Source organism: Oncorhynchus keta, chromosome 34 (genome assembly GCF_023373465.1).
Source record: "Oncorhynchus keta strain PuntledgeMale-10-30-2019 chromosome 34, Oket_V2, whole genome shotgun sequence".
NCBI classification, from domain to species: Eukaryota; Metazoa; Chordata; class Actinopteri; order Salmoniformes; family Salmonidae; genus Oncorhynchus; species Oncorhynchus keta.
In genome coordinates, this window is record NC_068454.1 from 75,254,302 (window position 1) to 75,282,198 (window position 27,897).

The following is a 27,897-nucleotide window of genomic DNA, read 5'->3' on the forward strand; positions in this document are numbered from 1 at the left end:
ATGTCAACTTGGTAAGCAACTCCAGTGTATATTTGGCCTGGTGTTTAAAGTGATTGTCCTGCTGAAAGGTGAATTTGTCTCCCAGTATCTGTTGGAAAGCAGACCGAACCATGTTTTCCTCTCATTTTGCATGTGCTTCGCTCTATTCAGTTTATTTTTATAAGTAAAACTTGCTAGCTCTTCCTGGTGAAAAGCATACCCATAACATGATGCAGCCACCACCATGCTTGAAAATATGATAAATGCTACTCTGTGATGTGTTGGATTTGCCCCAAACATAACACTTTGTATTCAGGAAAAAGTTCATTTAGTTGCCATTGTTGTCCCTTATTGCAAACAGGATGCATGTTTTGGAATATTTGTATTCTGTACAGGCTTCCTTCTTTACACTCTGTAATTTAGGTTAGTATTGTGAAGCAACTACAATGTTGAGCCATTCCCAGTTCTCCTATCACAGCAATTAAACTATGTAACTGTTTTCATGTCACCATTGGCCTCATGGTGAAATCCCTGAGCAGTTTCCTTCCTCTCTGGCAACTGAGTTAGGAAGGACACGTATCTTTGTAGTGACTGGGTGTATTGATACACCGTCCAAAGTGTAATTAATAACTTCATCATGCTCAAAGGGATATTCAATGTCTGCCTTTTATTTTTACCCATCTAGCAATTGGAAAACCTCCCTGGTCTTTGTGGTTGAATCTCTGCTCGACTGAGGAACCTTACAGATAATTGTATGTGTGTGGTGCAGAGATGAGGTAGTCATTCAAAAGTCATGTTAAACATGTTCAATTGCATAATTATTTGTTATTGTTTAACTCCTGAATTTATGTAGGTCTGCCATAATAAAGGGGTTGATTACTTATGGACAAGACATTTCCGCTTTTAATTTTTAATACATTTGTAAAAACATTATCCCACTTTGACATTATGGGGTATTGTGTGTAGGCCAGTGACACATCTCAATTTAATACATGTAAAATTCAGGTTGTAACAACAAAATATGGAAAAAGTCAAGGGGTGTGAATATGTTCTGAAGGCATGGGTACATCATAGACGCAATAAACCTTTGATAAATCATTTATTTTTATTTGAAATAATTCCAACTTTCCACTAATATATTAAACTAATATACAGCACTTTTGCAGTGCCCAAATAAAAATATCCAGATACTTAAACAAAAGTTCACCCTAAGTTAATGAACTAGAACACACAGTATTTTTGTTATTTTCTCTTATGAACCATACAAAGCTACACTAACGAATCCATATACCAAAACACGGAAAAAGCAAAACACTACTAAGGTTTTCCTGAGTGCCTCCCTAGTCCTCCATCCCTGGTCCCATAGGGCTGTGTGAACCAGACACAGTGCTGTAGCAGACCAGGCAGCCTGGTTGTATCAGGGGACTTATCCTCCAGAGGATGAGGCGGCTGTCCAGGAGCTGAAAGGCGGGATGGAGGTGGGGATCCTTCTCCCTCTCTTTCCCCTTCTCCTACCTCTCCCCCTTACTCTTTCTCCTCCCTTGGTGGTGGTGGAGAGACAGAGGGGGTTATTGATCCCACTCAGAGGAGTTCAGGCATTAGTTCCACCAGGGTGACTAGACTAGAGACAGACAGCGCTCTGTGAGCCACTAGTGGGGCCTACAAGTCAGGGCTGAGTGGAACTAGGATGTATCCTTCTGATTTTGATCTCCTCTACATCAGTTTTATTGACTGAAGCACTGTCCTGTGCTTCAGTTCCAATGGGAAAGGCAGTGGCCTTGCCTTGCTGGAAGCCGGGGTGAGCACAGCCTAGTCGTGTGTTTCCCAGCTGCTGTTCAACAACTTGTGGTGATGTGATGAGTTCTCCATGGTTGGCTGAGGATGAGAGGTAATCACTCCAATCATCTGAGATGAGATGGCCACTGACCACAGCTATCAGGCCCTGGGTTAGCATGGCACAGTGATTGGACTACCAGTGGCTTGTGATCATGGTGTGTGTGTTTGTGTGTGTGTGGACGAGTTCTCAAAGGACCAGCGATTTGTCCACTACACTGTCCTCAGGTAGTCTTCACTTCACCATTTATTTCAAATTCTCTCCCAAAAGGTAAAAACATAATCTCATGCTTTAGTAATTTCCCCATCCTCTCTCCCTCGGTGTCTGAGAGCTGCAGTCTCGCTCATCTTTTCAAAATCATACATTTCAATGGAAACGCAAACTAATATTTAGGCGGGTGAAGTTCGCCTTGCAGGGCATCTAACACGCTCTTCAAACATAACCAGAGATGCTCAGCATTAGCGCACAGTCTAGTTGGTATCTGGGCTGTCACTGTTAGCAAGAAATGTCTCTTGGCTTCAATGAGTCTTATAGGCAAGGCAGCGCTGATGGTTCATCATGTGGATGATTTTACAGAGCGTGTATGTTAGATACAGTGGTAGTTTGTGTGTGTTACAGCGGAAGTTTAGTTTCTCTCTCTCTGTGTGTGTGTGTGTGTGTGTGTGTGTGTGTGTGTGTGTGTGTGTGTGTGTGTGTGTGTGTGTGTGTGTGTGTCTCTCAGAGGCAGTCTCTTCCTCAGTGCCGTGAGGGCATCTAGGCTCAGTACAACTTGTGTTATCAATTCCAAACAGAACAGCGTGTCAAGTCTTTTAGTCCAGTTTGCCTTCACTTCAAGTTTGGCTGTTTTCCCTGGGGACTATTCATTCCCCTGACCTAGGAGTGGCTGTATCCTCTATTCTCAGCATGAGAGACTTAAAAAGGAGAGAAAAAATAAAAATGTTCCTCTTCATAATTTATTCTCCTTTTCATTCCTCTTTCCTTGGGCTCATGACCTGCAGAGGGAACATAGTGGAGGACGGTGGTTAGAATTACAACTATTATTCACTGTCTCTGAGGATTCTAGATCTGTTGTGTGAACTGACGTGAGCCGGAAATGATTAACACAACCTCGCACAGCTGCCTGTCTGTCTGTCTGTCAGAGCCGAACGTCCATAACCAGCTTTCTCAGGTTGGGTCTAGGGAGTATGACAACGTGAGACCAGGTAGTGTATACGGCTCTGATGCCTGTGGGCAAAGTTTGCCATCTAGTGGTTATTGGTGGCATTACATAGCTATTCCAATTCATGACCACCAGTCAAGTCCACATCTATGACCCCCACCCCCTGTAGCGGTCAGCATGGCCCCAATACATACCACAGAGTAGATAAGTACTTTCATCAACCAGCTTACTAACACAGTATAACAGAACCAGAATGGAGAGAGCAGTGAGGCTCACCTGTCTCGTCCCCAGCAGCCGGCCTGTTGTTCCTGTGCGTCCAGCAGCAGTCTGCGACCCTCCTCGTAGTCATCCTGGTCCACACTGATCAGCAGCCGGACCCCCTCACTCCCCGCCGCCCTCCGCAGAGAGTCTGTGATGAACACCCCCTTCAGGGCCTCGAGCAGCGCTCCACTCAGATAGTCCCCCCAGAAGGCCTCCAGGTTGTCCAGCTCAGAGAACTTGATGTCGCAGATGATGGAGCCCAGGTCGCGGGCGCGCAGCACGGAGGTGGCACGACTGAACAGCTCAAACTGCCGCTCCAGGGGCTGCTGCTTGTCCGAGGAGACGCCGCCGCGCAGAGCCGACTCATGCTCCCAGTATTCTGCTCGCACACGCAGACGAATGTCTGCAGGGAGGGGGAGGAGATGGAGAGAGGAAAGGGGATGGACGGCGAGAGAGAGAGAGAGGTGGAGGGGAAGGTGTAGAGGGACAGGAGAGGTGATTTTAGGGTGCAAAGAGGTCAGACAGTCAAAAAGGGACAGAGGGAAATGGTAGAAGCAGGAGATTGAGCGGGGTGAGATATATCATGTACACGTGAGAGTGAAAATCAAATAGGAGAAGGAGGGTGGGATCAGAGTCAGAACAAAAGGAAGAGAGAGACAAAAACACAAAAGAAAATGATAAGGAAACTTTTCAAATAAAGCCGTAATCACAGAATATTATCTGAAAAATTGAGAAGAGAACAGGCTATGGGAGGGTTGATAGACAAGTGCCAAAGTAAATCATATTTAAGGGGAGCATACTACATTCAACAGGACTGTATCTGACATTAAACTAGTGATTAGAGTAGGATACCACAGAAATACTTACTGGTATTATATTTTCATAACTCTTCTTGAACTGCACTGTCGGTTACGGTTTTGTAAGTAAGCACTTCATGGTAAAGTCTACACTTGTTGTATTTGGTACATGTGACACAAAGCTTGATTTGGTGTAGGACACTGCTGTGTTATTAACTACAGTTGATAACAAAAGTCTGTCTTTAAGAGTGATACAGGTGAGGCAGAACTGAAGACAGCTGTGGAGCACAGAGGTGAATGTAATACCAACCAGGCCGTCTACCGTCACTAACCTGACAGTGGGAACAAATATGACCTGTTCGGGTCCAGAAGAGCATCACTGAGGATTTACTGTATGACTAAACAGATCGATTTTTCACAACACCCACTAAAAAAAGCTGTTGTTGTAGTACTAGAGTGAAATCAGAGGATGGATAACAAGCATATTCATCAGGGAAGAACACCACCACACCAATCTGTACAGTTCTAATAGTCCACCCCCATCATTATTCACCCAGGGGATTTCAGCCAGGCACTGTAATCTACACAAAACCTCTACACACTGAAAGCTAGAACTATGTAATCCATTTCTCTGAGTAATTACAAAGCTTGTTACACTGTACTTACAGTAATAATTAGTTATAGGTGGCACAAAACAGGCATAAATAAAATGCTACTTGTTGTGAGGGTTGTAGGATTTTGTTAGGTCACTCTTTAACACTGTAAACAGCCCTTGGGATGGATAGCAACCTTTCAGTGACATGTTTTTGTTCTGTTTCAGCAACAGGATAATTAGCGGTCATGCAGCAACAGCACAGTGAGAAGGGTCAGGAGATACATACTGTACTGAGCAAAGGCAAGCAGACCTCTGTCTCATCCTCCTCTACTGCCATTATTCACCAAGCGCCCAGCAGAACCAGCGTCCTTCCGACTTTGCTGCAACAAAAAATCCAAACCTTCCCAGTCCCACACTACCCCACCAGAGACGTAAATAGATTGGCAAACTTTGTTTGAGACTACTTTCACAGAAACATGTAAGCACCCAACATTCCAAGAAAACAATTATTCAAATTAGAATATTCTTGACAAAGAATGTTTGTTGCCAACATGGAGGATAGTTTGTCAAATGGTGTATCTGGATTTATCCCACCCACCTTGCCCTCCCCAACTTGATGTAACAGAAAATGGAGGAACGATAAAGAGAAGAACTGGATTTAAAAAGAGAGAGAAGGAATATGGAACGGAAAGGGCAGAAAGGGGGGACCAGAGGTCCCAAAACTCACATTGAAAATTAGACCACAGTCTTATCTCTCAAAACACCTGTGGATATGAATAAGAGGGAAAGCTATGTGTAGTACCATACACAGGGAACCGGGTACCTACACATACCTTGGTCTCTGAAGACACCGAGACAGGTTTGGGTAAAGGAGAAACGGACAAATAGTTGCTTTCTCTAACGAGGACACAAGAAATAGAACCAGACAATTTAAACTGGAATGTTGTACCAAATGAACCAGGGACATGACTGTGCCTTAGAATGTGAGATTCATTTGAGTTCTTTGTCTCCATCCACATTATTGTTCAGGCCCATGGGGGACAGCCTCTGGAAGGGCAGCTTTGGAAAATGCCAACATTAGAAATGCAAATGTTGAATTGATTATGAATTTCTTAACATTTGTAAGAGAGAAAATCAAACACTGGTTCCTTCTTTCTTTGCTTTATAAGGTTGTAATGAGGCAATACAAACACATACCACTTGGACCCTCGGGGAGGTTAGACATCCTCAGATTAGACAGATCTACATTTACTGCCAACATTGAAAACATGCTCTGATTTATCAAAAATGTATCTTAAGATCAACAGCAAGTAGATTTGTAGATAGCTAAAATATGTGTTATATCACATCAGGCCAAATATGATAATCATGATCATATTTCATGAAGGTCAACTGTTTGCACACAAAGAAATCGGATACAGAAGGTGTTTAGAAATTTTTTTTTCTCTTCCAGGAGGCAAAGTTATGGTACAAGGAACATTTGTCTCTATTGATACAGCAGCTCTTAGGACATTTGTCAATGAGGTTGATAGAGAACAGTAAGACGCATACAGTCCCGAAAATAAGACTAAATGCACACAGCCCCATAATCTGACATGTTGTGAAAAATAATATAAGAGTTGCCTTCCCTCATCACTACTCCAATGTCTCACCAACATCTCCACATTGTTACTCTGGGGAGATGTTTCTGCATGTAAAATCATGGACCATTTCAGGAAATACATTGTCAATTTGGGGGCATTTCGTATCAGAAAATACATAGTTTGTCCCTAAGGCAGTGTTTCCAAACTCGATCCAGGGGACCCTAAGGGGTGCACGTTTTGTTTTTTTACCAAGCACTATACAGCTGACACAAATAATCAAAACTGGATGATTAGCTGATTATTTGAATCAGCTGTGTAGCACTAGGGCAAAAACCTAAATGTGCACCCAGGGGGGGCCCCAGGACCCAGTTTGGGAAACCCTGCTCTAGGGGATACATTTATCTCTCCCTGCCAGCAGGGTGTCAAATCAGCTAAAACAGGATGTGCAGCTGACAAGGCACAGTACTGCTCTGAGAGGAAACTGAAAGTCAGCTTCAAGCTAATAACATCTGAAAGTTACCAGGACTGTATAATACCCCTGTTAATTGTCGATATGGTAAAACATGTCAGATAAATAATAAACTGAGTAAAACTGTAACAATTGTGCACTTTTGCAATGTACAAGTCTAGCGACATGGGTCATATACTGTGTGGGGACTGTGACGTCAACACCTACTACACAATGTCCCCATACTTCTAAATGACTGCTCCTTCCTACCTACTTGTGAAAAATGAACTTGCTGAGAGAACCAGGAAAGGAAGGCCCTTAAAAACAATGGGAACATAGTGATTTTGTTAAGGTTACAGAGTCCTTTACGCTTCATCAGAGACAGATAGATCCATTTAGACAGAACATTAGGAGGCACAACTTTCATTTTCTCCCTTTAAAACAAAGAGTTGGTTAGGTTCTCCATTCACCCCACAGAAAAGTACCCATTTACGAGGAGTCACTTGGTGCGAAGAGCTTCAACTCTTTATCGATCCGTTTTTCTGCTGAACGACAGACCAAGAGAGGGAGGGAGGGAGAGAGGGAGGGGTAGAGAGAGACAGGTAGAGAGACCTCTCTCTATTCCCCTTTGACCAAAGCTCTTTCTTTTTTTGGTTTGTGTGGTTTGAGCGTTTAGTGTTCATTCTCTCCCTCTCAGTGTGTGTGAGAGGATGTTTTTTCCTGACACACGAGTCGGTCTGTTTTGAACTGCGAACATAGAGAAAGGAGAGAAAGAGAGAGAAAGAGACAAGCACAGTTGGATTGGATATCTGTCAATTTGGTTGTTTCTCAAGATCAAGCAGGCAAGCTTAACACTGGTTCAAAGGCAATCACTTGGAGTTTGAATTGTTTTTGATGCCTCCAAGTCCACTGTTTAACATTACGGTTTAGGTGGACAGTTTTACTTCGCTTCTAATCGTAGATTACAGTTTGGTATAATAAATTGTAACCACAAATAACTGAAATACTGTAACTGAAACGCTTGAACTGAGAAAAGGAACTGATGTGAAAACAAACTGACTGGTAAGATAGAGGTAGTAATGGGTTTGGTCTGAATGCTGTGAGGCAGCATTGGACTGGACTGCCCCATCTATCTCTGCTCCCCACACTGGGAGCTCATTCAGGGGTCAGAGATGAGATACAGCATGCGGTTACACAGCCCTTAACACAACACTGTTGGGTCATTTTCCTCAGAACTGCTCGAGCAAAGGTTCCAGAGAAGCTGTCGGCGGCCATTTTATGTTCATATAAAGATAGAATTCGAGTTCAGACTGACAAGAGGACTGAGATCAATGGATCTCTGAGACCAGTTTGACATTTTTTAATTGAGATCCCAGAATGGGTTTAGTCTCTTTTTGTTTTAGTAAACCAGAATCAGTTGAGTTGTTTGAATTCTGAGAAAGGTATTTGTGATCACTGACCAGAGGTATCTACTGAAGTTGATGCCACAAGAACCACTGGGACTCAGTTAAAAGGCTCCATTTTGATGGCAGCTTTAGAAGAGTAGTTTACCCCAAAACTAAAGTTAATCAGATGTTTTCAGTATGCATGTAGTGGGATATACACCAGACTAGACAGTGTGGAATATGCACTCAGTTATCACTTTTGAGGAAAACATCTGTCAAACTTTAGCTTTGAAGTGAACTACCCCTTTAAGAACATTTTTTTCAGGTCAGTTTGAGCTTTGAGTCATTTGGAGAGTCCGAGCATGGTATTCAGAAGAGGGGTCAGGTTCAAGGTCGCATTACGGTGATTAAGAAACTTCTGGAATATTCTACGCATATTTCCAAGGACTCTTTGGTCAGTTCTGTGAAACACTGAGGCCAACACCCCTCTTTAGAGTAATAGACAAATCATGGAACATTCCAGAACACTTTGTGGGGAGCATTCAGTTTTTTCTGAATGGGGTAAGGAGGAACAGGATAGCTAGAATAATACACAGGCATTGAACACAGAGCAGAGTGGCAGCCCCCCCTCGTTCTAAGGGGGAGGGCCTCTTTACCTTGGGCATCGGGCCAGACTGACGAGAGAGAGCGACTGAGGTGAGCACACACTGCAGATCGTACGGACAGAGTGAAAGGCCAGACCAGACTTTTTTTTTTTTTGTCCAGCCTTTCTCTCCGCTCTCTAGGTCCTCTCTCTAGGTTACTCGATCTGAGTCACAATCCTGAGTCAACCTGGTGGGGATCAAATGCGGAGTCAAGACAGCAACATGTTCAGAGGCAAAGCAACAACACTGTGTATGGTACATGGCTGGGACTGTGAGGGCAAGGCTACTGCAGAGGGCAAGGCTACTGCAGAGGGCAAGGGGCAGGTATCCCTCGGTAGATTGTTTAGGGTTGGATCACAGGGCACTTAGTGCAGTTGATTTAGAGAAGGCAGTTCTGATCGACGGGGACAAAATGGCACATTTGAAAGGGTTGCAGTGTTATGTTTGAGCGCTACAAAGCCAGTGGATAATCATAAGCATCTTTGTCTCCCTGAAGAAGAGACTTCATGGATTGCGAAAAATTGTTAAAATCAGATCATGTTGATAAATAAGCAGTATCGTTCATTAGTACGTGTCAGGCTGTGGGAGTGGCTGTGTCTGGGATAGCCACAGTACGAGGGGTTAGTTGGCTGTCAGGTAGGCTAGTTACAGCAACAGAACTGGAAGGGCTAAGGGCCTATTAACCTGGGCCCGGTTTCCTGATAACGATTGAACTTAGGCTTACGAGTGTTTTAACAATGCATCTTTCCTAAAACGGCCAAAGATGTAACATGTTTCCAAAAACACCGCGCAGAGAGAACATTCACCACGTGTCGTTGAGGCTTGTGTCCATACTGATAGTATTGAAAGAAAGGCAAAGCTGCTCTCGGATCAGCTTTCTCCATTCTAATCTTAACTTAACATTAGGGGCGGCAGGTAGCCTAGTGGTTTGAGCGTTGGGCCAGTAACTGAAAGGTTGCTGGATCGAATCCCGGAGATGACAAATGACAAGGTAGTCATATAAAACATTTATATAAAACATGTGAAAATCAAGATCACATATTAGGCATGAAATATATACAGACAAAATTACAAGTAGCAAAATAGAACTCCATAAATGATTGAAATATATATATTTTAAAGTAGACACCTCAAGTTTTAATTTCACCAAAATTTGTATAAGCTGCTTGTATCAATTGCAAAGACATTGTCAATTTTGTATTTGTTGTCCACTTTGTTGGGAAGTTTTCAGCGGTCAGATGCAGATAGACCATGTGATTCTATGTTTAGCGGAGCTCTTCTGTGTGTAAAGTGACGCGGGAGGGCAAAAAAAGCATCTAACGAACCACTTAGCTGTTCTATGAGTGGTCTGAGACAGGCGTTAGATTACAAGTGTAACGTTAATAACGAAGGTTTTGGGAAACAGCTCTGAGATTTAATAATGCCCCGACGAAGGTTCTAACAAACTTAGCTTTAAGATGCTTTTCTGGTTGTTATTTTTGTTAGTGTAGCAGGAAGCACACAATCAAAGACCCCGGGAGTGTGTGAAACGCTGTCTGAAACCCTGGTGATAATGTTTGAGTGTGAGACACTTTGACCACCATAGAGAGCATATGATGACCAGGTTGAGGGGTTAAGTCAGGTCAAACACAGCCAGTGAGTATGGTTTGTATTTACTGATGAGCGGTCACTCATTCACACATGCTCTGCTCTGACAGTATTGTTACAGCACAGCCCACTCAGGAGGCCCATGCAAACCATTCTCAAACCAGCAACGGTGGGACGGTCAATTTTTAGTATCAATCACTGTTATTAAGGGCTGTTGGGGAGATGGTGCTTACAGCTTCTCATTAGAAGTGAGATAGAAAATGGATGTAACCCAGAGAGAGAGAGACTCAGACACATGTATAATGGCAAGAGAGGAACCCAGAGAGAGTGTGGTGAATGAGCAAGTGGGTTAAAGAGAGAGATGGAAAGACAATAGAGAAAGAGAGATGGAAGGGAAACTAGAGAGAAAGACATGGAGGCGGGTCTTACCGCAGGTCACTTTCTCAGGTATAGGTGGGGGAGGAGTTTCAGGGATGCCCGTTCTTCTCCTGTGGGAGGTGGGCTTGCTGGTCCAGCGGCGGCCTTTACCCCTCTTCTTCCGTAGGGGGGCGGGCGTTGGCCTGGCAGAGTCAACACCTATGAGACAGACACAAAAAACAGTCAATCAGCAATGCTTAACTGGTGCAAATCCAGACAATTTCAGAAACAGTCACTGACATTTCTTAGAGACAAGTTCAGGCATGCACAGATTGTACCGGAGTGTAGCTTACCCCCCCTCCATTGCTGGGTGGCGTGTTCGTCATGTGATTCTGTCTGTGCACAGGGGTCAGTCAGTCCAGATGTGCACACCTGTCTTTTGTCCTCTGTCCCGTAGTTCACTCTGAAACGTTCTGGTGATACTGAGAGGTAGATTAAGGTCGGACACTGACACAGCAGAGTGTAGACAGACAGGCAGATAACACACAGCTGGGAGGAGTAGGCCTACAGGTGATTATGACAACATTGTCTCTATTACTGCATGTTGGCTTCCAGTTATGAACAGCACTCTGTTACAGTCCCTTACCTGTCCTCCTTTTCTTGCGGGACACCAAAGGCAGGAGGTCGTGTCGCGTCAGGACTCGCAGCAGCTGCAACAGGGGCTCCAGGTTACCCTCACTCAGGTACCCACGTCTCTCCAGCTCCAGCAGCAGTTCTAGCCCACTCTTGGGCTTGTGGCGGGCAGCGGTAGGGCAGGCCAAAGCAGGAACCTTGGGCTGTAACCGCCGCCAGGCCTCCAGGAGCACTGGGCTGGGGGAGACTCCTTTACTGGCCTCAGGGTCTTCCTCAACGGGCTCGCTGGTCCAGCCAGCTGGGTCCAAGGGGTGCCCTCCAGCCGGATAGGTCTCATCCAAGAGGAACGACAGCACCTCAACGTCTGTCTCTGTCAGTTGAGAACCGACAACTTCAAACATCTCGTGTAGAGAGAGCATCCCATAGTACGTCAGGCACTCAGTCTCGTCCCAGTACAGAGAGTCTCGGAGAGAGTACCTTGGAGGACGCATGGTTGCCATTGTTAACAAGCTAGCTGGCTATCCTTTCCCAATGCACCTTGGCCAGACGTTTCTATGTGATAAGAATAAAGTTAATTAGACAATGTGATTAGCAATGAAGTAATGACTCAAAATGTCAAACTAAACAACAGGAGGACTGGCTAGGTTCATCAGGTTATCAAATAACAAGCCAGATAGCAGCCACAACGCGAATGGACCATACGATATTGACATGGACAGTTACAGGCTTGAAAATGCAAGCAACTGTCTAATAATAACCGATGTGGAGGTGTGAACCACAAAGCTACTTCGTTTTCGTTGTAGCTACGTTGGAGAGCTCGAAATCTCGCCGAGCCACCATACCTTGCAAGTTCAAACTGTGTTGACAGTGCAACAAATTACGTTACATAACAGACGTTCCACTGCGAGAAGAAAAAAAACTGCACTTTACATTTAGATTGACAGCCCTTGAAAACGGTCCAAAATAGAGATGGTCCCTCATACATAGATACATTTCTCGATTTGATAGTAAGCTAGGTGGAAACATCAAAATAATGAGTTGCAGCTGGAAGAACCATTTGGGTAGCTAGATAGCTATCGTTAGCTACGAAATTATCGCTAGCTAGCAACGACAACAGCTGACTATACCATGAAGATGAATCAAGACGTTCAAATACATGTAAAGACTAAAGGCGGTAATTCATTGTCAATATAATATTGTTAATCGTTGCAACAAGCTAAATAATGTGTTATTTTGTGAAACTCGCCTTCGTTGTTGGAAGATGGTCAAAGTTGTCAACACAGCTGGGGTGTATTCATTAGTCAGATTTGGTTCTAAAGCGTGTTGTCTGTTGCAAAACGGAAACCGTTTGCTCTAGGAACCAAACGGAAACAAACAGAAAAAATGGAACAGGAACGAAGCGGGGAGGGACCTGCTTAAATGTATCCAATAGAAACAATAGAAACTCGTTTTCGTTGCAAAACGCTTTGCAACTGAATCTACTAATGAATACGCCTCGTCTCGCACGCAGAGTTGGCAGTCGAACAACAACAGGCAGTAACCAATCACTGCACTTACTTTTTTAAGACATGTTGGCAGTGATCTACCGCCATGATGAGGAGGACAACAGTGGGTAGGTAGCGAAGAGATGAAGATGCTGTTGTCAGACCTACTAATTTTATACATGAAGAATGTGAATGAGGCAGTATTGCTGATGACAGTATAGTGACCTATCAGATCATTTTCCCGGAATATCTAATAAATATCCTGTTGTTTTCACTTTGTACTATGACCAGCACCACTATGCTATTACCACAAGAAATCACGTCCCATCAAGAATTAATGTTTTATTTTATTGGAAGATTTTAAGGCTACATATAAATGTGTTCTGTGTGTCTATATGGCAAAAGCTACAGCGGTCATCCCCCTCTTCAAAGGGGAGATGCTCTAGACCCAAACTGTTACAGACCTATATCTATTCTACCCTGCCTTTCTAAGGTCTTCGAAAGCCAACTTAACAAACAGATCACCAACCATTTAAAATACCACCGTACCTTATCAGCTATGCAATCTGATTTCTGAGCTGGTCATGGGTGCACCTCAGCCACGCTCAAGGTCCTAAAAGATATCATAACTGGCATCGATAAGAGACAATACTGTGCAGCCGTATTCATCGACCTGGCCAAGGCTTTCGACTCGGTCAATCACCACATTCTTATCAGCAGACTCGACAGCCTTGGTTACTCAAATGACTGTCTCGCCTGGTTCACCAACTACTTCTCAGATAGAGTTCAGTGTATCAAATCGGAGGGCCTGTTGTCCGGACCTCTGATAGTCTCTATGGGGGTGCCACAGGGTTAAATTCTCGGGGTGACTCTTTTCTCTGTATACATCAATGATGTCGCTCTTGCTGCTGGTGATTCTCTGCTCCACCTCTACCCAGACGACACCATGCTGTATACTTCTGGCCCTTCTTTGGACACTGTGTTAACTAACCTCCTAACTAACTAACCTGCCATACAACTCTCCTTCTGTGGCCTCCAACTGCTCTTAAATGCAAGTAAAACTAAATGCATGCTCTTCAACCGATCGCTGCCCACACCTGCCCGCCCATCCAGCATCACTACTCTGGACGGTTCTGACAACTACAAATACCTAGGTGACTGGTTAGACTATAAACACTCCTTCCAGACTCACATTAAGCATCTCCAATCCAAAATGAAATCTAGAATCGGCTTCCTATTTTGCAACAAAGCCTCCTTCACTCATGCTGCCAAACATACCCTCGTAAAACTGACCATCCTACCGATCCTTGACTTCTGCAATGTCATTTGTAACAGCCTCCAACACTCTACTCAGCAAATTGGATGCAGTCTATTACAGTGCCATCCCTTTTGTCACCAAAGCCCACTATACTACCCACCACTGCAACCTGTATGCTCTCGTTGGCTAGCCCTCGCTTCATACTCGCCATCAAACCCACTGGCTCCAGGTCATCTACAAGTCTCTGCTAGGTAAAGCCCCGCCTTATCTCAGCTCACTGGTCATCATAGCAGCACCCACCCCATAGCACACGCTCCAGCAGGTATATTTCACTGGTCACCCCCCCCCAAAGCCTATTCCTCCTTTGGCCGCCTTTCCTTCCAGTTCTCTGCTGCCAATGACTGGAACGAATTGCAAAAATCACTAAAGCTGGGGACTCATATCTCCTTCGCTAACTTTAAGCATCAGCTGTCAGAGCAGCTCACAGATCATTGCACCTGTAGATAGCCCATCTGTAAATAGTCCATCCAACTACTTCAACCCCATATTGTTTTTTCTGCTCCCTTGCACCCCAGTATCTCTACTTGCATATCTATCACTCGAGTGTTCAACTGCTAAATTGTAATTACTTCGCCACAACAGACTATTTATTGCCTTACCTCCCTAATTTGACCTAATTTGCACACTGTATATAGATTTTTTTATATTGTGTCATTGACTGTACGTTTGTTTATGTGTAACTCTGTGTTGTTTGTGTCGCACTGCCTTGCTTTATCTTGGCCAGGTCGCAGTTGTAAATGACAACTTCTTCTCAACTGGCCTACATGGTTAAATAAAGGTAAAATACAAATTCTGACCGTTTGAGCACTGGGCGCTCACAGATCCTTCCAGACATGATGCTGCAGGTCTCTTCTCTCCAGCTCCGAGAAGGGTGGAGGCACACACTCTCTCCCCTCACACTCACAGCACTCTTTCTACCTGGGGGATTCCACAGAGATACACTGATTTTCTACACATCCAATGCCCATAATCTATGCATATTATATCCTGTATTAATACTAGAGTAAAGATTGTCTTGAGGCCCAACCACCTTGCACCATAGATCTAACCCACCTCTGATACAATGTCTCTCACCTGTTCCTCTGGACTAATGACCACCAGGTCTCCACCCTGTTGAACACAGTTGACCCGACTGCTGCTTCAGCTCCTCCTCTCAGTGGATTGCACACCCACATGCTCAAACATACAGAAACACACATACACAAGAACATATTCATGCACATTGCACAAACACACAGTATATAAATATAGAAGGACAGATAAATCAAGACACTGCTGACCTTGGGTGAGCTGGTCTCTGAGTGGACAGTGTCGTCCACAGGCAGGAAGTTGACCAGCTCTGTAGGCATCTTCTGAAGGGGATCCCTATCCCTCACAACAAAGTCTCAGTTCAAAATCACCTCAGTTTCAGAGAAACTTATGAGATCTAACTGAAGTTGGTTTTTAGTCTCTGCGACCCTCACATGCACTCACCTCAACTGGTCATAACGCTTTGATCACACCAACAGTGTGTCTGTACAAAATGGTACGCAGCATCATCTGGATATGTTTGCAACAAAAGTTCAACATTCACCTTCTGCTACCATTTCTGTCGAGCTGTCTAGGCATACAGTTTGATGCATGTATTGGATAAATCCACCGTATGTACCACACAAAACGCACTACAACTGCCTCTACAATGCTGGAAGGCAAACGCAGCATTCCATTGGAAATGAATGTACTTCTGGTGTACCAAAATGCAATGACGCGTTGGTGTGATCGAGGCGTTAAGCTGCACTGATGTTCAGGTGTTGTCACTGTGACCATTCCCTGGTTCATGTGAGATCTTTTATCTCTCTCTGTAGTTGTTTTAAGATGCTGTCAGGTCTATAGTTTTTTTGCAATTTGTTGTTGGATGTCAGTAGGCCTTCATACTCTCTTTCTAATTGGTTATGAGAAGCAGCAAGGTCTCTGTGTTGCCTCTCTGACTGGTACTTGGAGGTGACAAGTTTCATGTAGTCTCTCTCCAGTTGGTCCTTAACCACCGCCACATAGCTGTTCATTTTCTGTAGCTCAGCTTGAGTTGAAGTGAAAGCATAATTTTGGATCCAGATCTGGTTCTTGGCTGTGAGGACGGTGTCGTAGTTGTCCCTCAGAAACTGAAATTATGCCGCCAGTAAGGTGCAACTGATAGAAGCTGTGTAATCTGGTGAGATGGACACAAAGTGTGTGTTAACAATTAGTGTACAGCAGATTGTTTTAGTATACGCTGCCTTTAAGGTTATAGTGAGGCCCAGAGCCATGTATTTAGATATTCTAAATACATGGCTCTGGAATGGCCAAGGCCCATAAGGATGTGATGAAGAATATGCCTATTGTGTCCTCCTGTAATCATAGACCTGAGATGGTTAGGATTGATAGCAGTATCCAGGGGCTTGAGGCGTCACTACAGACCCGGGTTCGATCGGGAATCCCATAGAGTGGCGCACAATTGCCCCAGTGTCGTCCGGGTTGGGAGAGGGTTTGACCGGGGGGCTTTACTTGGCTCATCGTGCTCTAGCAACTCCTTGTGGCGAGCTGGGCGCCTGTAGGCTGACTTCGGTCGTCAGTTGAACTGTGTTTCCTCCGACACATTGGTGCGGGTGGCTTCTGGGTTAAGCGGGCGGGTGTTAAGAAGCTCGGTTTGGCAGGTCATGTTTCGGAGGATACATGACTCGACCTACGCCTCTCCCAGGCCAGTTGGGGAGTTGCAGCGATGAGACAAGATCGCAATTGGATATCACGAAATTGGGGAGAAAAAGGGTGTACGTTTAAAAAAAAGGAATAATGCAGTAACCAGGGGCAACACAGACCTATTAAAATAAGAAGCATTATACAGCTCATTGATTGAAAAAACAAGGTAGCCTAGCTGTTAAGCAGTTGGTCCAGTACCCAAAAGTTTGCTGGTTTGAATCCTTGAGCCGAAAAGGTGGAAAAATATGCTGTTCTGCCCTTGAGAAGGGCAATTAACCCCCAACAACTGCTCCCCACTTACAAAAAATTATTGCAGTTTTGAAAGTGCAGTAACTGCAATTCACTGTTGTATTTTGGATGCAGAATAACTGCAGTTGGACTGTAGTTATACAGAACTCTAACTGCAATTACAGGCAAAATTTCTGCAGTAAAAAAAAAAAAAAGCTGTTATTGTGGAGGCAGTATTTGCAGTATACTGCACTCTGACTGCAATCTCTTTTCGTAAGGGCCGGGTGTCGATGACGTGTCTCTCGATTAAGGCAGCCCCTCGCACCTCTCTTATTCAGAGGGGTTGGGTTAAATGGGGAAGACACATTTCGGTTCAATGCATTCAAATGTGCAACTGTATAGGGTCAATTTCACGCCATATGTATTGAATTTAAAATAAAATAAATCGTGAACATGAAAAATAAAGTTGAGAATTTGACATGATATTTTCGAGGACGGGTGAAATCAAAAACCAAACAATTGAAAGCAAAATGTATAGAATTGTTTAAAAACATAAACATCAAAAGCAAAACCCAAAAACGTGTAAGCAAATAATGTTTAAGCGAGAGCAAAACTCTATGACAAATTATTAAAAAATATATATATTTGAAAAAGAATGAAAAAATTGTTTTCGGTTCAACTTTCCCAGCAACCAACCCTATTGAATCCATTTTGCCTACGCTCTTGCCTACCTTTTGGTTACGCTACTCGTATATTTGCTTTCGATGTCTGTTTCTTTGCTTTCACTGCCAGTCTTTTCGATTGCGAGTTTTGGCATTATTTTTCCCTGAATGGCGTGGTTTAGAGGGAGGCCTAGACAATGAGTCTCCATTGGTCCGCTAGTTTTGGAGCGACGGTTCGTTTTAACCGAATCGATGAACACGACAGACAGGTTTACCTGTTGGACAACTTTCGGTGCAGGTGTTTGGCGAATCAGTTACTACACCTACAAGTTTTGGGGTTTTGCTTTCGATGTCTTATTTGTGTTTATAATTCTATACATTTTGCTTTCAATTGTTTGGTTTTTGATTTCAACATCCACTATTTCACCCGTTCTCGAAAGTATAATGCTTACATTCTCAACTTTATTTTAAATGTTCATGTTTTATTTTTATTTAGAATCAATACATTTGGCGTGAAATTGACCCCATACAACTGACTGTTTCCCCTTCCCATATAAGCTTTTTGGACGAGAAAAAAAATACAAGAATTTGAAAGACCGAAGTCGCATTCCGTTCCAGCAGGTGGCGATAGTGCAAAATGTGTTTGCCGCTGTGCTCAAAGGAACGTCCTCCTTTGTTTAACGCATACGGTGTCTACGCTATGTTGTTGTAAATGTACCTGTGATTATCCGCTAGCAAGCTGACACAACGTTTCTCCTCTAAAAATGTCCAAAATAGAGTTATTGAGAGTGTTTCTCAGCCAGAGATTGACAATGGCAGCTGAGGAGATATTTGGCGTCGTTGAAGAAACGATAGCAGGGTACCAGGAAGAGAACAGCCGTCTGCGTAGCATGCTCGATGTAGTTATTAAACCAGATATACTATTACACAGAATAGGTGTGTGACTGAGGCTGCAAGCTGTTATATTTTAAACATTCTTTGCATGTGTCAAGTGGTCAATGTCATGATGTATCAACCAAAACCAGTGACAATGTAGCTATGTTAGTATCTATCGAAATAGCTAGCTATCTAACTAGAATACTATTCATGTTAACGTTTTAGATGTTTTATTTAATTCTCTATCCTTCCCTCCAGATATCCAACAGCCCACTCACCCTGTATCTGAACAGGAGGTTCTCCCTGAACAGCAACACTGTGAGCAGGAGTGGAGCCCCAGGCTGGGGCAGGAAGACCCACATTACATACAGATAAAAGAGGAACCGGAGGAACTTGAGTCATCTTTGAAAAATGACTCCAACCACCAGGACCTGACTCAGTCCTCACTTCTTTATGAAACCCAAAGTGAAGACTATGAAGAGACGTACTGTCTTCCCAGCACCTCGACTGCACAGAGGAACTACTCTCTACACAGCACCTTAACTGCACAGAGGAACTACTCTCTACACAGCACCTTAACTGAACAGAGCAGCTACTCTCTAACCAGCACCTCCACTGAACAGAACATGATACAGATCAAACCAGAACTTAATGCAGAAGACAATGGAGTATCAGAACCATCCCGTGAGTCTCAGCCCCTCTTTACAGAAGATACAGAGTCTTCTGCAGCTCAGAGTAAAAACATGAAATGTGTCAAAGGGGTAGAGAGTAGACCTCTGTCAGGTTCAAAGCCACTGAAATCAAAGAGATCACAGACAGTAAGAAAACAAAGTGCCTATATCCACTGTAAATTTTGTGGAATGTATTTCTCCTACTTAGCTTCTTTAGTGAATCATGCAAGAAAGCATGCACAGGACAAAGAATGTCTATGTGGTGTGTGTGGAATACACTTAGAGTCCACAGAAAGCATGTTAGATCATCTAGAAACCCACGTTGGAGCTAGAGTTTGTCATGTTTGTGGTACATTTTTCCCTGGGAGTGCTGAGCTGAATGATCATATGAAGGTTCACCCAGGGGAGAAATCGTTTCGCTGTCCTGATTGTGGCAAGTGTTTCAGAAAAAATCCAGATCTCACAGCACACAAGAGGATTCATACAGGGGAGAGACCGTACCGCTGCCAGTTTTGTGGCAAAGGATTCAGTCAGAGTGGAAACCTGGCTGTACATATGAAGAGCCACTCTGGGGAGAAACCGCATTGCTGCCCTGTTTGTGGGAAATGTTTCAGCAGTAAATCTTATATGAACACACACATGAAGATTCACACAGGGGAGAGGCCATTTTGCTGTCGTTTATGCGGAAAATGTTTCATAAGAAACCCTGATCTGACAGTCCACATGAGGACTCATACAGGGGTGAAACCATATAAGTGCCAGTATTGTGGCCAAGGATTCAAACAGAATTATCACCGGAAACTACACATGAAGATCCACATGGGAAAACCCACATCATTGCCATCTTTGTGACATGTATTTCAGCACTAGCACCCAGTCAACCTGGCATGAGATTTCACATGGAAGAGAAGACTTCACTGCAGTGACTGGCAGAGGCTTTGCATAGACTGGATGTTTGGGAGGACATTTAATGACAATGCACAGAATACTTTAGTGTAGAAAATACTGACTGTAGACCTTGTTTGTGATACATGTTTCACTCAGCCGCTTTATTGAGGAAAGTTTTTACATGCAGTGACTGTTAATATTTGGTTGTTTTACCTGTTTTGAATGTACTGACTGTAAGTTGCTCTGGGTAAGAGTGTCAACTAAATGACCCAAATGTAAATGCAAGAAATTAAATTGACACAGGAGAGAAACCGTGTCATTGTTTTATAAAAAGCATACATAAGCCAATGATTGCTGCTAAATGCTTAAAATGGATGAACTCCCCTAGAAGATATGAGAAGAACATTCACAAGAGGGAGAAAACATAATGACAACCCTGAAAAAAAAACTCATGACACCGTGTAGAGTCTTTCAGACAATACAAGAAGTGCATTAAAACATTTTATTCCCTAAATCTGTCATTCTTTATTTCTAGGAAATATATAAAAATATACAGACACTGGAGAATACATTGGGAAATACTTATTCAATCTGATCAGTAATTAGTAGTATGAAGGACGAGATATGAATTCATTTTGCCCAGTAATCAGTAATCAATGTCCTCTTCTCAAAAGCAGCAGACTCTGGCGCCACCTGCAGGAACGCCACGACCCGCGTCTTCCGCTCCAGCAGGGGGCGAAAAGTGCAACACGTATTATACCGTACATGCAGAGACTGACAGCGCTCTTTGTCTTGACTTAGTTTACGTTGGTAGCTAGCTGGCTAACTTAGCTAGTTAGACAACGTTCCTTATAAAAACATGTCTAAAATAGAGTACTTGAGAGTGTTTCTCAACCAGAAATTGATAGCGGCAGCTGAGGAGATATTTGGTGTCGTTGAAGAAACGATAACAGAGTACCAGGAAGAGGTTTCTCACACAAAGGAGGAGAACAGGCGTCTACGGAGCATGCTGGATATTCGTTCTAAGCCACAGATCAAGTTACATAGACGAGCAGGTGTGTGTTTGTTTTTTCAACATTCGTTTAATATGAGACATGTTAAGCTATCAATGTGTATTTACTTTTTGAGAGTTTAGCTAGCTAGTTACAAAACCAGTGTCTGTAATAAGATTATTATTGTAAGCCTCGCTAACTACGTCAAGTCAGCTCATGAGTTATCTATTTCATCCTTCTCTCCAGACCTCCAGCAGCTCCCTGTCACCGTGTCTGATGAGGTGGTTTCCCCTGAGCAGCAGGAGTGGATCCCCAGTCTGGGGCAGAAGGACCCAGAACCCACACGGATGAAAGAGGAACGGGATGAACCAAGGACCAGTCAGGAGGATGAGAATCATTTCAATGAGTTTATCAATTCTTACGGCTGTGTATCAAGTGGCTATTATCAGGACCCAACTCAGTCCTCACATGGAGAGAGATACTCTCTACCCAGCACCTCAACTGAACAGATCAAAACAGAACCTTATGTAGAAGACTATGGTGTATCAGAACCAACCAGAGAGCCTCAGCCCTTCTCTGCAGTAGATACAGAGTGTTCTGCAGCTCAGAGTGAAAACAGAGGACATATTGACAGGATGGAGTGTGGAGGACCTCTATCAGGTCTAATGTTAAAGCCACTCAAATCAAAGAGAACAAAGACCGTAAAAGGACAAAGTTCTCATAGTGTTAAGGACAGGAAATTGAACCATCTAAAATCACACTCGAGACCCAGTGTAAGCTGGGATGCTGCTCCTAGTTGTAAGGTATGTGGAAAGCAATTTGACTCCATGGCGTCTTTATTAAATCATGTGCAATCGCACACACAGGATAAAGAACATCTTTGTGGTGTGTGTGGAAAATTCTGTCAGTCCACAGAAAGTATGATGGATCACCTACAAACTCACATTGGAGCGAAGTGTTGTCATATTTGTGGTAAATATTTTGCTTGGGATACTTTCCTGAAAAGGCATTTGAGGAGTCATACAGGGGAGAAGCCGTTTCACTGTCAAGATTGTGGCAAAGGATTTACTCAGCGTGGACACCTAAACTTACATATGAGGAGCCACACAGGGGAGAAACCACATCAATGCCAGGATTGTGGCAAAGGATTCAGTCAGAGTGGAAACCTGGCTGTGCATATGAAGAGCCACTCTGGGGAGAAACCACATCGCTGCCCTGTTTGTGGCAAATGTTTCAGCAGAAACCCTGATCTGACAGTCCACATCAGGACTCATACAGGAGTGGAACCAAATAAGGGCAGTATTGTGGCCAAGGATTCAAGCAGAATTATCACCTGAAACTACACATGAAGATCCACATGGGAAAACCCACATCATTGCCATCTTTGTGACATGTATTTCAGCACTAGCACCCAGTCAACCTGGCATGAGATTTCACATGGAAGAGAAGACTTCACTGCAGTAACTGGCAGAGGCTTTGCATAGACTGGACGTTTGGGAGGACATATAATGACAATGCACAGAATACTTTAGTGTAGAAAATACTGACTGTAGACCTTGTTTGTGATACATGTTTCACTCAGCCGCTTTATTGAGGAAAGTTTTTACATGCAGTGACTGTTAATATGTGGTTGTTTTACCTGTTTTGAATCCACTGACTGTAAGTTGCTCTGGGTAAGAGTGTCAACCACATGACCAAAATGTAAATGCAAGAACGGTACTCCAACAGTCCATTTAAACACAGGAGAGAAGCCATATACTTGTGTTATTCAAATGGATGAAATCCCCTAGAAGGTCTGAGAACATTCACAAGAGGGAGAAACGCAAATAACAACCTGATGAAAATCCTCCTGACAACATGGCAGTTGTCCCCTGTGTAGAGAGAGTCTTTCAGACAATACAAGAAGTGCATTAAACATGTAGTTCTCTGAGTTCTTTATTCCTCTGAAATGCATCACTCCTCTCCTCTTCCTTTAATTAATTGCAGACATGAGAATGTTGGATTAGTGATAGCAGTATAGTGTATTATATTTTTGGTACACTTTAGTGATCTAGGGAGGCAATGATTGATCTAAACTTCAGATTTGCACCAGTAGTGCTGTAGCAGTGCCACCAGCTCTGCAGTCTACTACATGTAGGTCTATGTGCTGGGCTAGAATAACAATATACAGACACTGGAGAATATATTGGGAAATACTTAATCAATGACAAGAGAATAATTCATTTTGCCCATTAATCGGTGTCCTTAAAATTAGAATCAACTCTGGTGCAAACTGCAGGAGCTTCACGAACTGCGCTTTCCGCTCCAGCAGGTGGCGATAGAGAAAAATGTATTATGTCGTGCACGCACAAAGACTACATAATGAAGAGATGCTCATGTCTCCGCCCTTACAGTGGGAAGGTAGGCGACAACCTTGGGTCAAAAATAAGCCCATATAAACGCGTTGGCCTAGTTTCGGACAGTTAGGGGAGAGTGAAACCCTCTGGCTTAGCATCAGTGCTCTTTATTTTTTCGACTTAGTAGCTATCTAGCAAACGTTCCTTCTGTACAAATGTCTAAAATAGAGTTATTGAGAGTGTTTCTAAACCAGAAATTGATAGCGGCAGCTGATGAGATATTTGGTGTCGTTGAAGAAACGATAGCAGAGTACCAGGAAGAGGTTTCTCGCACAAAGGAGGAGAACAGGCGTCTACTGATCACGCTTGATATCCTTACTAAGCCAGATAACAAGTTACATAGACAAGGTGTGTTTGTATTTTCAACATTCGTTTAATATGAGACACGATAAGCTATCAATGTAATCAAATGTTGAGTGTAGATAGTTCCAATGTCTGTAAAAAGATTACTCAATCTTAAACCCGGCTAACAATTCTAGGGTGAGGATTTATATATATTTTGATGTTACCCGTAATCGTCCCACGTTTGTTTGTCCAGTTTTCCGTTAGTTATGGAAACATATCTATGTTAGCAAAAACCATTTTGAGAACCCGTTAACATGTTTTGATGTTAAAGTTAGAACATTCCCTTTTTAATGTCACACAGATCTTATCAAGAACGTGGCTACAATGTTATCAGAATATATAACATTCATGTTCTAGACGCGCTATATGGGACGTTGCAAAAACATTTATGTGTCCGGTTTTCTGAGGGTTCGGGGAATATTCTAACAAAGTCCCACAAATTATACACGGGACATGGTTGCCAAGTTCTCGGAATGTAAGATATTCGTGTTCGAGACACGTTTCATGGGAACATTGCAATAGCATTTCTGTGTATCAGTTGTCAGCAGTCGCTTGATTTGTCCAGAAAGAAACGTTCTCCCCCCAAAAATCATTGCACATCACGTTTCTGTTGCCAAGCCCATCAAGGCCCTGATTGGTAATCCATTCACAGCTCTTTGTCTGTTGGCAAAGCTAGGGTTACTCACACACCCACAGTGCTTTTAAAACACTGTTTTCAACTACCACATTTGATGCACATCATTACATTGTGCATGTTGATTTATACAGCAATTATTATGCAACATTTCCTCACCTGGAATTTGAATTCACAACCTCTTGATTCACGGCAATCAGATCTTCCTGCTACACCACCATGCCTGTGTCAGTTATCAGTTAATTGGACTATTCTCTCATTGATTTGATTGACTTATTTCAACAATTGAATGGCTTTCGATATTGTTATGTAATGTTTGTGTGGCATATTAACCTGTTTTAACGATACTCCTCAATCACTAGGATCAATATGTTTTTCTTGAGTGTACTTTTAACAGAACTGAGAGTTACTTAAAAGTTAATTCACCCTATTGCTTACACATATCACGTTGTTTCAGGTCTACACAAGTGTCTAGGGAGGAGGGTTGGGGTTTCTTCTTGACAGGGCCTAACTATTGGTTTGTGTTGGGCCAGTAACCAAAAGGTTGCTGGATCGAATCCCCAGCTGACAAGGTAAAAATCGGTGGCTCTGCCCCTGAGCAATGCAGTTAACCCACTGTTCCTCGGGCACCGAAGACGTGGATGTCGATTAAGGCAGCCCCCCCACCAAACCTCTCTGATTCCGAGGAGTTGGGTTAAATGCGGAAGACACATTTCAGTTGAATGCATTAAGTTGTACAACTGACTAGGTATCTCCCTTTCCCAATGAGCACATGCCCTAGAGCATGGCTGTCCAACTCCTCCTGGAGAGCTACCATCCTGTAGGTTTTCACTCTAACCCTAATCTAGCATACCGACTTATCCTAATTGGCTGGTGGATACACTGAATCAGGCTGGTGAGAACTGGGGTTGGAGTGAACCTACAGGAGGGTAGCTCTCCAGGAACAGGGTTGGAGAGCCCTGCCCTAGAAATAACCCTCATTGGGACAGTCGTTAGGTTGTTCCTCATTGGTGCTAGTGGTCTTGGTTTGAGGCCCGCAGGAAGAGGCAACCTACTCTCACATTCTTAGCAATATGTTAGTCATTATTTGGCAACAGTTACAACACACCAGTGTTTGAAGTAAATCTCTGTTAAAAGTACACCCAATAAAATATTGTATTGATCATAGTGATTCAGAAGTATCATTAAAACAGGTTAATATGACCCATCAATATTAGACAACTATAGAGAAAGCCCTTAAATTGCTGGAAAAAGTAAATAAAAAATCAAAGTTAAGAGACTAATCAGATTAACTGACAGCCTACTTTACACAGACATGATGGCGTAGCAGGAAGATTGGAGTACCGTGAATTAAGGGGTTGAGAGTTCAAATCCCAGGTGTGGACATGTTGAATAATAATTACTGATTAATTGAACATGCACAATATAATCATGTATGTCAAATATGGAAGTTGAAAACACAGTATTTTAAAAGCATTGTGTGTGTGTGAGTATCCCTAACCTTGCCAACTGCCAAAGAGTTGTCAATCAATCAGTAGTTCACCAATCAGGGCCTTAATTGGCTTGGCAACAGTAACAAGATGTGATGTGTAAAACATTTTATTTTGTGGACACATGTTTTTGCAACGTTCCTATTAAACATGTCTCGAGCATTAATATTTCATGTTCTGAGAACATGGCAACCATGGTCTGTGTATGTTTGGTGGGATGTTGATGGAATATTCTCCTAACCAGCAAAAACTGGAGACATGAATGTTCTTGTAACATTCCCATGAAACATGTCTATGACATTTATATGACTTTCTATTTGACATTAAGGGAATGGTCTCTTGGAAACATGCCTTGTACATCCCGGGAACATTCCTATGAAAACGTTAGTTAATGACCGAATGAGACGCTTAAGGAAATATTCAAATAAAGTTGTGGGAACATTTGTTGTTAGCTGCGTATGTCAAGTCAGCTCTTGAGTTTTCTATTTCATCCTTCTCTCCAGACCTCCAGCAGCTCCCTGTCACCGTGTCTGATGAGGTGGTTTCCCCTGAGCAGCAGGAGTGGAGCCCCAGTCTGGGGCAGAAGGACCCAGAACCCACACGGATGAAAGAGGAACGGGATGAACCAAGGACCAGTCAGGAGGATGAGAATCATTTCAATGAGTTTATCAATTCTTACGGCTGTGTATCAAGTGGCTATTATCAGGACCCAACTCAGTCCTCACATGGAGAGAGATACTCTCTACCCAGCACCTCAACTGAACAGATCAAAACAGAATCTTATGTAGAAGACTATGGTGTATCAGAACCAACCAGAGAGCCTCAGCCCTTCTCTGCAGTAGATACAGAGTGTTCTGCAGCTCAGAGTGAAAACAGAGGACATATTGACAGGATGAACTGTGGAGGACCTCTGTCGGGTCTAATGTTAAAGCCACTCAAATCAAAGAGAACAAAGACCGTAAAAGGACAAAGTTCTCATAGTGTTAAGGACAGGAAATTGAACCATCTAAAATCACACTCGAGACCCAGTGTAAGCTGGGATGCTGCTCCTAGTTGTAAGGTATGTGGAAAGCAATTTGACTCCATGGCGTCTTTATTAAATCATGTTCAAATGCACACACAGGATAAAGAACATCTTTGTGGTGTGTGTGGAAAATTCTGTCAGTCCACAGAAAATATGATGGATCACCTACAAACTCACATCGGAGCAAAGTGTTGTCATGTTTGCGGTAAATATTTTGCTTGGGATGCTTTCCTGAAAAGGCATTTGAGGAGTCATACAGGGGAGAAGCCGTTTCGCTGTCATCATTGTGGCAAAGGATTCAGTCAGAGTGGAAACCTGGCTGTGCATATGAAGAGCCACTCTGGGGAGAAACCACATCGCTGCCCTGTTTGTGGCAAATGTTTCAGCAGAAACCCTGATCTGACAGTCCACATCAGGACTCATACAGGAGTGGAACCAAATAAGGGCAGTATTGTGGCCAAGGATTCAAGCAGAATTATCACCGGAAACTACACATGAAGATCCACATGAGAAAACCCACATCATTGCCATCTTTATGACATGTATTTCAGCACTAGCACCCAGTCTAGGGCGTGACCCAGTATGTCACACCCTGGGTGCTAGGCTTTTATTCTCTATTTTGGTTAGGCAAGGGTGTGACTAGGGTGGGCATTCTAGTTTCTTTATTTCTATGTTTTCTGTTTCTATGTTTTGGCCGGGTATGGTTCTCAATCAGGGACAGCTGTCTATCATTGTCTCTGATTGGGAATCATACTTAGGCAGCCTCTTTTGCCTCATTAGTTGTGGATAGTTGTCTTTGTTAGTGGCCTGTATAGCCCTTTATGGTCGTTTTTTGTTGGAGACATTCTTAATAAAAATAAATGTACGCTCACCACGCTGCACCTTGGTCCGGTCATTTCCCTGACGACGATTGTG

The 27,897-nt window shown here is 43.3% G+C and overlaps 3 protein-coding genes across 15 annotated transcripts; 2 read left to right on the top strand and 1 right to left on the bottom strand.

Annotated features, from left to right (window-relative positions):
* Window positions 1-1,061: 1,061 nt before the first annotated feature.
* Window positions 1,062-17,884, bottom strand: LOC118367881 (DNA-binding death effector domain-containing protein 2-like). Of its 10 annotated transcripts, XR_004822199.2 has the most exons (11): window positions 17,736-17,884; window positions 15,538-16,249; window positions 15,139-15,429; window positions 14,862-14,982; window positions 12,820-12,910; window positions 11,276-11,814; window positions 10,983-11,111; window positions 10,702-10,848; window positions 3,249-3,636; window positions 2,921-3,037; window positions 1,062-2,805 (listed from the first exon to the last, which is right to left on the bottom strand). XR_004822199.2 is itself a non-coding variant. In XM_035751603.2 (10 exons), exons 5-9 carry the CDS (start codon window positions 11,760-11,762, stop codon window positions 2,949-2,951), a joined length of 1,191 nt encoding a protein of 396 aa, XP_035607496.2. In that variant the 5' UTR covers window positions 11,763-11,814; window positions 12,820-12,910; window positions 14,862-14,982; window positions 15,139-16,249; window positions 17,736-17,884; the 3' UTR covers window positions 1,062-2,805; window positions 2,921-2,948. The 10 variants fall into 10 exon arrangements, 2 of the variants coding, with proteins under 2 accessions (XP_035607496.2, XP_035607497.2); XR_008090648.1 differs by having other exon boundaries at window positions 10,983-11,102; window positions 15,139-16,249; XR_008090646.1 differs by having other exon boundaries at window positions 12,820-12,913; window positions 15,139-16,249.
* Window positions 17,820-20,615, top strand: LOC118367879 (zinc finger protein OZF-like). 2 transcript variants are annotated; one of them, XM_035751597.2, is made up of 2 exons: window positions 17,820-17,964; window positions 18,801-20,615. In XM_035751597.2, exons 1-2 carry the CDS (start codon window positions 17,919-17,921, stop codon window positions 20,063-20,065), a joined length of 1,311 nt encoding a protein of 436 aa, XP_035607490.1. In that variant the 5' UTR covers window positions 17,820-17,918; the 3' UTR covers window positions 20,066-20,615. The 2 variants fall into 2 exon arrangements, with proteins under 2 accessions (XP_035607490.1, XP_035607489.1); XM_035751596.2 differs by lacking the exon at window positions 17,820-17,964 and adding an exon at window positions 18,123-18,602.
* A 245-nt stretch (window positions 20,616-20,860) lies between these two features.
* On the top strand, window positions 20,861-27,853 carry LOC127915232 (zinc finger protein 227-like). Of its 3 annotated transcripts, none has more exons than XM_052494840.1 (2): window positions 20,861-21,156; window positions 26,462-27,853. In XM_052494840.1, exons 1-2 carry the CDS (start codon window positions 20,961-20,963, stop codon window positions 27,478-27,480), a joined length of 1,215 nt encoding a protein of 404 aa, XP_052350800.1. In that variant the 5' UTR covers window positions 20,861-20,960; the 3' UTR covers window positions 27,481-27,853. The 3 variants fall into 3 exon arrangements, with proteins under 3 accessions (XP_052350800.1, XP_052350798.1, XP_052350801.1); XM_052494838.1 differs by lacking the exon at window positions 26,462-27,853 and adding an exon at window positions 21,340-23,221 and having other exon boundaries at window positions 20,864-21,156; XM_052494841.1 differs by lacking the exon at window positions 20,861-21,156 and adding an exon at window positions 23,474-23,837.
* Window positions 27,854-27,897: the final 44 nt, after the last annotated feature.

Bases quoted from the DNA above. Each gene is read 5' to 3' on its own strand.
- LOC118367881 (XM_035751603.2), bottom strand. From the start codon at position 11,762: ATGGCAACCATGCGTCCTCCAAGGTACTCTCTCCGAGACTCTCTGTAC. The intron at 10,849-10,982 runs GTAAGCTACACT...TCTGTCTCATAG, and splicing joins CACCCAGCAATGGAGGGGGG to GTGTTGACTCTGCCAGGCCA. The intron at 2,989-3,248 runs GTGAGCCTCACT...CATACTCCCTAG, and splicing joins GGCTGCTGGGGACGAGACAG to ACCCAACCTGAGAAAGCTGG.
- LOC118367879 (XM_035751596.2), top strand. From the start codon at position 18,431: ATGTCCAAAATAGAGTTATTGAGAGTGTTTCTCAGCCAGAGATTGACA. The intron at 18,603-18,800 runs GTGTGTGACTGA...CCTTCCCTCCAG, and splicing joins TATACTATTACACAGAATAG to ATATCCAACAGCCCACTCAC.
- LOC127915232 (XM_052494838.1), top strand. From the start codon at position 20,961: ATGTCTAAAATAGAGTACTTGAGAGTGTTTCTCAACCAGAAATTGATA. The intron at 21,157-21,339 runs GTGTGTGTTTGT...CCTTCTCTCCAG, and splicing joins CAAGTTACATAGACGAGCAG to ACCTCCAGCAGCTCCCTGTC.